The 12,173-nt window shown below is 48.2% G+C and overlaps 1 protein-coding gene across 1 annotated transcript in view; it reads right to left on the reverse strand.

Annotated features, from left to right (window-relative positions):
- Nucleotides 1-4,641: 4,641 nt before the first annotated feature.
- Nucleotides 4,642-12,173, reverse strand: part of ARHGAP31 (Rho GTPase activating protein 31) — a 78,038-nt gene continuing 70,506 nt past the window's right edge. Inside the window, exons 8-12 of the mRNA XM_019527066.1 lie at nt 11,881-12,005; nt 10,251-10,310; nt 8,985-9,599; nt 8,259-8,557; nt 4,642-7,348 (exon numbers count right to left, since the gene is read on the reverse strand). Coding sequence (XP_019382611.1) covers nt 4,949-7,348; nt 8,259-8,557; nt 8,985-9,599; nt 10,251-10,310; nt 11,881-12,005 — 3,499 coding nt within the window. The 3' untranslated portion in view covers nt 4,642-4,948. The remainder of the gene's footprint in view (nt 7,349-8,258; nt 8,558-8,984; nt 9,600-10,250; nt 10,311-11,880; nt 12,006-12,173) is intronic.

Here is a 12,173-nt window from a genome sequence, read left to right on the forward strand (position 1 = left end):
CCCACCTGGACAAAATGCTTAACGAGAACACCATCCAGCAGAAGTACCAGAAGAAATAAGTGACAGCAAGTGAGCCCGTCCCTTCAGAGTGTCTGATTTCCGGCCATCTGCTTTGCATGAATCCAGTACACTGAAGGGGGTGCAGTAAGCTTCAACTTTATTTTTTCTTGGTGTCTGCACTTACCATTCAGCCCTAAAGCAGGACCTGGCTACTCGGTTCCTTCTCTTTCCTCAGTACTAGCCCACCAAAGCACCAGCTGAAGTTGCTACACTGGTAAATGCACCAGGCTCCATTCCTGCTGAGCACTTGAAGTGGGAGCACGTTGTGACTACAAAGAACAGGGGTGACCCCCTAGCCTAGCCAAGTCCCCGGTAGGTTTACTTTGGGCAGCATTAAGTGGTGAGGCTGAAACTCCAACAGGTCTCTAAGAAGTAGGGGAACAAGGGCATGAGGAGGTTTTAGTCACACAATATTGGGGCCCACTGGTCTGGTCAGTGCTTGTTGAGTCCCCAGTCCTGTTTCACTGGTATCCGTGGGAGTGTTATTACTGACTTCAAGAGAGAGGAGATCAGGCCCCTACTGCCCCACAGCCATTCAGCAGATCTACTGAGCTTCTCCTTCCTGGGGAACAGGCCATTCCATTTCATGCTCTCAGAGGCAGAGACGTTTTAATGGACAACATTTCTAAACATTGGCCAAGGTTCACAGAGGTAATAGATGCTGTTTATACAATTCCTTCACTTTTAATTACACTTTTATATAAATATATATATATATATATATATATATCAATTTAACACAAGAGTCATCAGCACGGGCATTTTAATAACCAAAGAGAGGAAAGATTGAAAGCTTTTGATTGCACCTTCTGGATTCTGGCTGAAGGAAATCATTGCAGGCTTTGCTGATATTATGTCTTGCAGATCTAAGCTCCTGTGAAGCCCTCCTGTGCTGAACTGCTGCCTCAGAAAAGCACTTTACTCCTTGCTCATTGATCAAGTGGGATAGATATTCTATGTCAACATAGTTGCTAGTGTAACATATAGTCCTGCTCCCTGATTATCTTCAACAATGACAACACCCTTTAGTTCCACATTCACCAGCACCCTTCCCATACTACCAGGTGTCTCCTATACCCAACAACACCCCTACCCATCAGATAGGTGTCTCATACAAGCACCCCACCCACCCAGCCAGAGATTTCCTATATCTGCCAAGAATTTCCTCATCCATCTAAGTAATTTCTACACGTCAACACCCCTTTATTTAATAGGATTTACATGCATCTAAGTTACTCCTCTGGGCTGTGCTTCTAGATCTTATAAGCAACAGAGGTTTGTCCTACTATGTCAGGACTGAGAACATCAGGTCTGCAAACCCTAGAAAAGATCCTAAAACTTCTCAGGAGGGTGAGAACTATATTCATTTCAAACTCTGTGAGTAGTCTTTGCAGCCATGTGTTTAGATCCAACCCTAAGATCTTGGAAAGCCATTTCCAAGCGTTAAGAATAGGCAGTAAGTCCATCTCTCCTATATCTATTCTGTCACAGTACCTTGCAGAAATTCCCACAATCCCAGTTTGAAGAGCCATGCTTGAAACCATGGATTTGATATCCCCAGTGCACTGCTGCTATGAGTGCAGGATATGTTGTATAAGGAGATGGGACAGAAGTGCACCCAAAAAAGGGGTGGCTGGTATGAATACACTGCATCATTGCAGCTTGCAATAATTCAATTAGAATAGTATGGCTCTAGCATAAATGTGGTTCTACTGACTGCACATAACTAACTATAGCAGAAACAGGTTTGACACTGAATCCCACTTTCAATCACCATGAACTCTGGAGAAGTTTGTCTCCAGAGCTGAACCTGGTACCTTGGGCCCACATCTCCAGGGAGATGAGCTGGAACACTTGATCCAAATACTCCCACTTTTGCAAAACTTGAGGTCCCAAGCCCAACTTTATGATGATAAACAGGGCAATTTCTGTTGTTCTACAAGAGATGTCCCTATATGCGGGGCATTTTGCTGGGGTCTTGGAACTGGATGCATCATCTGAAGTTCAGAACAGAAATTTTAAGTAAATAGGGGTCCAAGCTGCAAATTAGATATCATTATTTTAAAGGGACCCCATTAAGATTATATATATTATGCATACTACCCTTTCTTCAGTTTTTAGTCTCAGAGATTTCATTATATCAAAAAATTAGACCATTTCAGGAGTCAACCTTTCATCACTTCTGTGTCTTTTTGACATTTTGCTTTTTGAAATTCGTTTATCTATCCCTTCACAGTTTCTCACACACTCTGCAACATCTGCTCATTGAAACTGAAACACTTTAGAACCATTTATATTCACATTATGTTTGCAAAAAAGTTTTGCAGTAAACTGTTAAATGCTATGCCTACCCACGCCTCACCACTTCCCATTCACTGTATGGCCATGGCTAAGAATCCAGTCCTCTCATGAAGAGCTGGATGGAGGGCCCTTGGCTCCCAGGCAAATTAAACAAAGAGCAGATTTATGTTAAAAGAAAGTTGGAGAGACAAGCTTTGCTGCTTGGTTTGGGAGACTGCAGATAGTCAAGGGACAAGATACAATCATTGTCAGGGGGGAGTCCTATGCTCAAGGCAGGCTGTGGCACTACTTTCTTATGTTAAACATCTGCTGAGGTCAACAGAGGAGCATAAATCTAAGCAAGTTTCTAGGTTTTTTCCAGGCTAATTTGGCATCTAGAACTAGTTCTCCTCTGCCTTGATTTACATAATCTTTCATACCTGCCCTTTGAAATTAGTGGGAGTTAGTTAGCTATCTAAATACCTTCATGAATCTAGAGCTTAGAGTCCTGATAATACCAAGTAAGTGGCAATTTCTTGCACAGAACTCACCTACTAACCAGCAACAGCTACACTTGAAACACCAACAATGCACATTCCTTTAAATAAAAATCTAAACACAGGATCTAGTGATTACATGCTTGTGCCAGTGTAACTTACCTCAGTTTTTTACATCAATGTAAATTACACCTGGATCCAGGGCTGACAGATATTGCTCTCCCAGAATACCTGTATATAGCTTGCCTGGAGCAAACCGCTATTCTGGAATAAGCTGTGGACACACAAAGCACTATGATGTAGTCCTACCTGTAATTATTTTCAGGATAATTCTACACCAGGCTTAAGTGAGTTACTGGTATAGAGCTCTACATTAAGTGTTTGCTCTACTTTTGTCACACCAGCATCCAAACCGATTTACACCAGTGTAAACGTGTTGTGAAACCAAGCCCACAGCCAACTGGAGATTTCTCCTGCTCATCGCTTGTAGTGGGAATCCTAGTCCTGCCCTTCTAGCTGCTTAGTTCCTATTCAAACCAGAGCACATGCTAAGTATCAGATAGATTCTGAGCTCTACAGATGTAATTGCTAGGACCATGTGGTAGCACTGGTATGCGTCTCTCTGCTACAGTATCACTAGTGGTCTTCAAATATAGAGATACCATGGACTGCCTGGGGCTTTACAACAGTCTACAGTCATACATTAATCAACAGCAGAGTCTGTGGTTAATTTAGAGTTAGAAGGTTTATAATGGAAGCCACTGGCAGCTTGTCCCTATATGAATACATAGTTGCTAGCAATGATAACAGCCTTCCTGGGCATGAGTTTAATTAACATGGAATTCCCCTTCCTTTCCCCTCAGGATATGGTTTATGGTCTGCTCTGTGCACCTGCAAATCATCCTTTTTGCATTGTTCCTCACTGGTCTGAAGATGCCTATTGGCCAGGTAAGTGGAAGTAAGGCAGGCAGTCAGTGGAGCTGAGCTACAGTCTTGTGAAAGGAGCAAGAAGCCAATGGCCCAAGTCATGCCACTTGGCAGAAGTGGGAGGCCACTGGCTGGATAAGCACAAATCAGGAGATGGGTAGGCCAAGATCAAGGACATGCTGGTTAGATGTTCTCATATTTGTCAAGCAGGTGGGTTGCTATGCAACTGGAGGTGGAGAAGATGGCTAGAGGTGAACTAGTGGCTGGGGAGAATTGTGGGCACATAAAGTGGCCTTACAGGATGACAAAAAGTTGATCTTGGTTTTCCTTTTGACCCAAAACGTCACTGCTACCACCATCAGCCTGAGTAGCCACCACCACCCTGCAACCAGAGAGCCAGCCACAAGCAACCTCCAACCAAATTTTACCACAGGAGGTACTATCTGTGATACAACCAGGCATGCACAGATCAGTAGGTTAAAAAGGGAAGTTGGACTTCTCCCATCCAGGTACGTTCCTTCCAGCCTTTGTCTATTCTGGTGGGGAGGCACACCTATCTTGCAAGTCTACAGCTAGAGGCAGTGCCTTCCGTGAGGAGTATTGGTACACGGGGGCTCTCTGGAGTAACTCACATCCAACATGATCTTCATAAGTGAGGTTTGCCTTCCTACCTTCAGGTACCACCAGCTTCCTCTGCAGTTTGCCTAGAGACTCATAGCGTTGGGAGGGATCTCAAGGATCATCTTGTCCCATCCCACCCAGAACAGGTCAGCTAAGCTGGATGTGCAATTGGTCCTTCATTAGGAAGGGAAAAGGATATCCCTGCTGGATCTTACCTCCTTGTCCTCAAGTCCACTGGAACACAGCAAGTTTTTTTCCAGATAGAAGGCAAGGTTTTCAAACAGTCCATGTTACAAAACAGGACAGAGGAAAGACAAATTCCTTGGGATTACTTGTAAAAAAGCAGATAATATGGGGTCGGGAGAAGTGGGCAGGGCCAGAAGAAGCAAAAGAAAGACAGAGAGAACATGAACCTCAGTAGCAAAATGCTCTATACGAGACAAAAAAGTGGTGGGGGGATTTGTGTCCTCCTTGCATAGAATATTTATAAGAACAATAACAACAGCAACAAATAGATGCTCCAGTCTCATCCACCAGGGAAGAGGAGAGGAGGGGAAATGCCTTTATTCAATCTGCCTCCCACTTCTCCCATCTAGAATCACTGACCTCCTCTGGGGCTGATAAAAGCAGCTGGTGGAGGTCTCCAGTCTTTGGCCATTCTTGGGGATGGTCATTTTGTTCCTCAGAGTGACCCCCTCAGGCGTTGTCCGCGGGGTCCCAGACAGATCGCCACAAATGGGGGTGGGAGAGGTGGTCTGAGAGGGGCTTCTTATGGGTGATAATAACACCCTGGAGTCTGTAGAGGAAGAGGGGTGGTCCATGATGGGGAAAGGGGGGCTGAAGAGAATAAGGCTCTGCGGCCTTCCCGGCCTGGATCTGTAGGAAGGCTTGGAGAATCCCGATGGCCTCTCCATTTTTGAGGACTGGGGGTTGTCCCCAGAGGTCTCCCCCTCTGAGGTGCGCTTCCGACGCAGCACAGGGGCATCATGATTGGAAGTATTATTGGAGTGAGACAGGTCTGGAGGAGGGTTGAGGCCACTGTGGCTGGAAGGGGTTGAATCCATTTCAGTGGGGGTACTGTTTTCTTTCTCCTCTTTGGCTTTCTTCTCTGCCCGTGGGCTCTTTGGAGGCTCAGGGTGACTCCAAGCTGCCCTGTGAGTCTCCCGAGTGGCTGAACTTGTTTCTGTTTCCTTCTTCTCTGGTGCTGGAGGGGCATCCTCGTCAGCCTTCTGAGGCTGCAGTGGCTGTGGGATCTGTGTATACTGAATCTTGGGTGGTATCACCGGCACTGCTCTGGCCTGGCACATCTTGACCATAAAGGAGGTCCTCACCGCTGACACACTCACAGGGGCAGAGTTACGACGGCCTGTGGTGGCATGGGTCACAGTCATGTAATCTAGGTCTAGGTCTCTGCAAGCCTCGAAGCGAGATCCCCAGTAGTCAGCTGTATTCCCAGCAGGGCAAGCAACAGGCAGCGATGGGACAGAATCACTGCCCTTCACTTCCTTCTGCCCACACAGAATGTTTCTAGGTGAAGTGGGCATTACCAGGCCCTCAAACTTGAATAAATCTGGTGCTGGAAGGAAAGAATCCAGGTTGAGAGATGACGGCCTGGTTCTCATTTTACGGGGAGTGCCTTCACTTTTGTTGCTACCTAGCTGTGACTCACTGGCAGAACACGGTCCTTTGGGCAGGGATGCTTCACTGAGCATGACCTCTTGAAGATTGGGTGGGTCTTCATCTGTGTTCTTTGGCTGTAAGGAACTGTCTGGGTTATTATGGTGCGACAAAGACAGCTCTGGCTTCAAGCCCAGAGGGTTAGCTTTGCTCCTATCCACTTCTTTCTGCTCTGGCTCTGAAAGAGAGACCATACCCTGTCCCTCCAGCCTGGCAGGCAGTGCCTCTGGAGGACTCAGATAGCTCTCATCTTGCTCGACTTTGCTCGGGCCACATGGTGCATTTGTGAAAGGTGGCTGGACAATCCACAGACTCATCACCGTGTCTTTACTATCCAGGGAAAGGCTGCGGCTGAATCGTGGCCGAGTGGCAAGGCCCTCCTCTGCTCCGTGACTTGGCGGCTGAAAGTCTGGCATCCCCTTTTCTCGGATGTCCTTGAAGGTGGGGGAGTGGAGTGGGCTGGTAACCCACTGGTGATCCTCCCAAGGCTCTACCAGCTCCAAGCCCTGCACGTTGTCTGTCCATGCTTCCTCCTCCTCTTGGTCAAATGTCTCTTGGGCTTTGTTGGCTACATTGCCCTCTAAGGGATGTGGGACTCTGACTCCATTTTGCATCCTTGACAGGAACACACTGCCTACACCTGAAGCCATTTTGCCAACCTTCTCCCTCTGGGCCTGGGCTCTGTCCTGGCCTATAGGGATGCCACCCTTTTCCCTCAGTGGCAGGCCACTGCTGCCTTTTCTCTTCTCTGAGTCCAAACAGGAACCTTTGGGGCCAGAGAGTTCATCTCTGGAAAGAACCTCCTCAAGCCCTTGCTCTCCATGAAGCTTCAAGTCTTGGGGAGGGGGATGAAGAGCACTTGCAATGCCCTCCACTTTTGGGTGGTTGTTTGGGGCAGCAGTGCCACAGGGCACAGTGCCTGGCCTGGGTACAGCAGCAGCCCTGTCAGGCTGTGCAGCCTGTTCAGATTGAAAACTCTGGAGGCCGCCGGATCCATTTTTGGAGGGGACACCACATAATGGACCTTGAGATGTGATGCATGAGGTTCTGACTGTAGTTCCTGGTTCAGACAGGCCTGGGGCCACCACTGAGCCACAGGAGAAACTGTTTGTTTGCGGTGAGGCAGCAGACTCACTCCCGAGTGTTAACACTTGCTGGGGTTGGCCTGCCTCTGGGGCCGCTGTGGGGAAAGACGAAAGCTCCTCTTCAGGCTCAATTATTTTGAGCTCCTGTTGAATCTCTGGCCATAGGGGTTCCAGCAGGGCATTGGCAGCATCATCTTCAGCCTGAAACACAACAGAAATGCCACTATCTAGTAAGCTATCACCTTATCAGTGCATGCCCCACTCCCAACTGCCCAGTATGTTGCCTACAGCCACCCTTTTGGAATCCAGTCAGACAAGTGGAAACCTCAGCACATGCACACACACGCATCCCACCACCAGCACCGTAAGTTTTGCAAAGTAAGTATGATTGTATACAAGCAGCTTTACAGGAGAGATCATCAGAGGGTAGGGCTAGAAATCAAGACAGGAAACAAGTTCACTAAGTGAGTTAACTGAGAAACAGCAGACGGTTCCTCAGGCACTCCTCCAACCTGCCCCCTTAAATATAACTACGTGCCTCGACAAGCTGTGCTACACTCCCCATTAAATAAATGTTGACAAATGCGATGTCATGCATATGGGAAATAATCATCTGAACTGCTCCCACACATCACCAGATTCTAAATTCACTGGAGCCATTCAGAGCTGAAGGTCATTTGGGGTAGCTTTCTGGAAACTTATGTTCACCTGGCAGCAGTGGCCAAGGGAATTAATCAAGAGGTGAAAGGAAAGGAATAGTGAGTGTTTCTCAGGGTAAGAATGCAAATAGCAGGAAAAGGAATTCAGAGATGGAGGATCAATGTGGTCAGCCACCTAGAGAAACTTCCAGAGGAAGAACAACTGTATCCACTGAGGCAGTACAGTGAAGAGAGGATTAAGAGGAGAGATAAGAGCAAGCAGGGAAAGTAAACCAGCCTCTGGCCATGTCTACCCCTGCTTAGTGCATATACATGAAGCTGTCTATCTGTAGACATGCTAGGAAGCTCCCTAGCCTTGTCTGCAACCTGCAAAGAACAGATATGTTTCAGACTAGCCCAGTAAGAAGGCATCATACCCATCCCTCAAACCCTCTTCATGGGTTCCTCCTTACCAGTTCTCTGAGAAACAAGGCCTCCACCTCTTTAGCCCTTGAGATTTCCTGCTGCCAGCTGTCCCTTTCTGATGGGCCTTCCTTCACCTTGACTTGGCTGTGCATGGACTCCTCTGCTGGGCACAGGCCTGCTGGGGTCTCTGATGCTGGTGCCTGAGCCAGGCTGGCATCATGCACTGGGCTTTTCTTGATGCTACTGTTGTTCCCACCACCCACTGGCTCCTGGTTTTCTGCTGTTGGTTTAGGGGTTTCTAAAGGTGCAGGCTTCCTGGCTGCTGTCAGTTTCTCAATGGAAGAACCTGGATTGGAGACACAGATGAATTCCATGAACCTCTCACAGTATGGGGCATGTGCCTGCCACAGAGTGCAGAGGTAATGCTGGTGTGTAGATTCAGCCCATTATAGCTGATATAGGCCAATGTCCTTCACTACATGGTTTTTGAGTGCCAGCTGGCTCAGTCATGGCACTGCTGGGAGGAAGTTCACACTGAGGCTGCACTGCAAGTACTGGGGGCACCCACCCACTCCAACCACCCACTACATACCATTTGGGCCCATGAACTTCTCCCCACCCACAGTCTATCATTGGGAGCCATAGGCCTCTTCACTGCCATGCTGACTGCACTGGCTGGAAGAGTCCTCATGCAGTGGATTCCCTGCAATGAAGCAATTTCTCAGCCCCGCATAGGTTTTGCTTAGCAAACTGGCTGCTGCTCCTAGCTTTACCTGCTGCAATCTCATCCCCAGGTGGCTTCTCCTCCCTGCCTGCGGCCTGCTCAGGCGTGGCATGGCTTTCCTCTTCTTGTGCAGTGTGGGTGGAGCCATCTGCCCCCAAGGGACACAGTTCCTCCAAGCTGGAAAGGACCGGCTTGTCCTTGGCAGGCACGCGGCATGGGGTGCTGTTGGTGCTGATGACTGCAGACACCCGGAGGGGCACAGAGACAGCAAAGGGCTCTGAGATGGTCAGGGCTTTCCTTTGGTGCCGAGGGGAGGCCTCCAGAGGGAAGAGTCTGCTGGGGAAGCCTGACTTGGCGGCCACCTCTGAGGTGTAGAACATACGGCACATCTTCGGGGAGGTCTGCTCGTTCTCAGGGTCCTCCGCAGCCCGGAATACCTTCAGCTGCTCGGGGGGCGGCCAAGCCTGAGAGGTCCTGGGGGAGGATTTGTCCCCACTGTGCTCTGAACCTCCCATGGCTCCTGTGATGGTCCCTTCACGGTCCCACTCATTCTCCTTGCTGAGGTCATACGAGCTTCCCGTCCCTCCTGTCCGCACCTTCATCACCGGAATGAAGAATCCTCCAGCAGCCACTGTGCGTTTGAACCGGCTCTTCTCATCCTCCCCTGCGGGGAGAGGAGGAACAAGATGATCAGCAAAGGAGCGCTGATGGCAATCACTGCCCTCAGGGAAACCCTCCTCCGTACACCCGGGAGCAAGGGCAGGACCCACCAGACTCCCACAGCTCTCCAGAATCCCTGGTAGAGGGAAGTGGACAGGACTCACTTTCAGCTTACCCGGGACAGGAACTAGAGCCAGACAGGGTCCCCTCTCACAGCAATTATCTGGGATTTTTCACTCAATTATCCCTGCCAGACACCCCTGTCAGGGTCTTTCCTGGCTGGCTACAGGAAAATTATACAGCCATGTCCTCTTTCTAGTTTGCCCTTCCACAAACAGGGACCTGGTGCCCACCAAAAACCAAATTAGGTCAATTGTGTCAGTAACAGACATCCATCCAGGCCCATATTCATGTCCAGGTGCATATGGCAACCTACAAACACAGAGGGGACAAGAGTGCATGCCCGTGGAGGGACAGGAGAGGCAGGCAACGACACACAGGCACAGAAATAAGTGAACGAAGACCTGTAAGTCAGCGACCACCCATGGAAACACAAACACTGTCCAACACACCTGCAGACACATAAGACAACTAAGAAAACACAGGCCTGGCCCTTAGCTGTAGGGCTAGAGTGCACAGACTACCAGCATCTTACCTTCCACAGGCAGGGAGCACAGCGAGTCCATGCTTTTAGCAGGTCGAATTGTTGTTTTCTCTGTGGAAATCAATTTTAGAAATCTATTTCAGAGCCTCGGGACTCTCAGTTCACAGCCTAACTGCAAAACACGCTATCATTACAGCCTCTGATCAGAGTGCAGGGCTAACACCAGGGAAAAGCACAGAGGCCCAGGTCCATCAAGGCATTTAGATCCCTTATGCCCATGGAAATCAACACCAAAATACCTTTGAGGATCTGGGGTTTCATGCCCTGGGGTTTAAAGCAAGCAGCCTGGTCTCTCTCAGTGCTGACCTTTAGGAAAGCACTTGGTACAGGCTGAATCCTGGTCTCCCAGGTTTGGGAGAGGTAAGATCCAAACTGGAAAATGTAGCTTTGGGGATGAAGCCTGTTTAAAATATTTCTTATTATGACAGAATGGTCCTGTGGTTAAAGCATTACCAAAAGCTATCTTATGATCTTCTGCAGGTTTCCTGCCTGTGCCTATAGACATCTTGTGCAAGTTGTACCAGATAGAAGTGAAAATGTAGCTGTAAGCTTCAGTCAGGACCATCCCCACGGTCAAGCAGATGTGGACTAGGGTTCAAGTTCATTTCTACTCTGTGGACTTCGCCAACTGAACAAACCATACGGAATGTTGCCAACTTCAGCAATGTTATAGCTAGCCTTGTTTTATTCATTTTAAAGTCCAAACTCCTGAATTCATGAGATTATGCAAGCCCACTTATTTTTTCTTTTTTAAGGCCTAAAACACACAACTTCTAAATCCTCCAGCACCAGAAGGCTAATTTAAAGAGTGCAAAATGTATTATTAAAAAAAACCCTCCCCATGTTGTCTAAGCCAATCTCCTGATTTTTAGAACCAGGCTCATGATTTTTGAATGCATTGAGTTAGCAACACTGGATATGCTGCTTGGCAGCAGTGCACCATGTTAGATGGCAGTGTTGGGGGATCCACAGTTTGGGATGTGTTGGCCATTAGGAAAGACATCTTTTTGCTTTTAAACCTAGTAGATATAATAATTTCCACTGCACCACTGAAGGGCAGAAAGCCAGAGAGCATGGGATGCCAGTTTTCACAAAGATCCTTTTGAAAGTAGGACACTGAGCATAATTGGCTCTTTAATGGTCTCTTAGTCATGGGACTTCTCCACTCACAGTGCCATGGAGAAAGTGTTAGGAAATGGAGCCAAGCCAAGCGATGAAGGAGAACATTTCCACAAGCATGGGCCCCCACAATCTGTATCTGGGATGCTGAATTTATCTAAGTGATCCAAGGCAACAATATCTAGCCCTTCCAACCCCCATGCATGGGTATTGAGCCATGAAGCATGTTCCTTCCAATGCCACAATGGAGTATTCATGGGAGTTGGCTGACGTAGTCTGGCTGTGACTACTTTCTTTGCAACGCTAACAGAATGGCCTGTGATGCAAGGGTTCAACTATGTGACTCCCTTGCTCTCTTCAAAAAAACAATCTGTATCCTAAAGCTTGTGGCATTAGCATTAAGGGATTATATCCTGCGCCAATGCTGCCTTTAAACCAGCCCATGGGACAGATTGGAAGAGCTGGCAGAGGGAGGTAATGAACCAAAACCCCTCATTCTCACCAGACAGCTTCTGTGCTCTCACAAAGACACTGCCATTTCGGCTCAGTTTAGGTTTTGATTCCGACCCAGACCGGCCCAGGTTAAATATTGACTTCCATTTTTTGGACTTCGTGGATAATTTTCTCCTAGAAGGAAAAACACACAGGTCAGTGACTGGTGCCCGAATCTGAGCAGGAAAGACCTCCCTCTGCTTGGCACACCATGAGAATCTCTACCTTCCCTCTCCCCACTTGCCTCCGCTTCTGCCCCCCCAGTCCTCTCAGCCTCTGCCCTTCTTTAGTTCTCTGTCTCTT

This window comes from Gavialis gangeticus, unplaced genomic scaffold, assembly GCF_001723915.1.
Source record: "Gavialis gangeticus isolate Ggan-Ray unplaced genomic scaffold, GavGan_comp1, whole genome shotgun sequence".
In the NCBI taxonomy this organism is placed as follows: domain Eukaryota; kingdom Metazoa; phylum Chordata; order Crocodylia; family Gavialidae; genus Gavialis; species Gavialis gangeticus.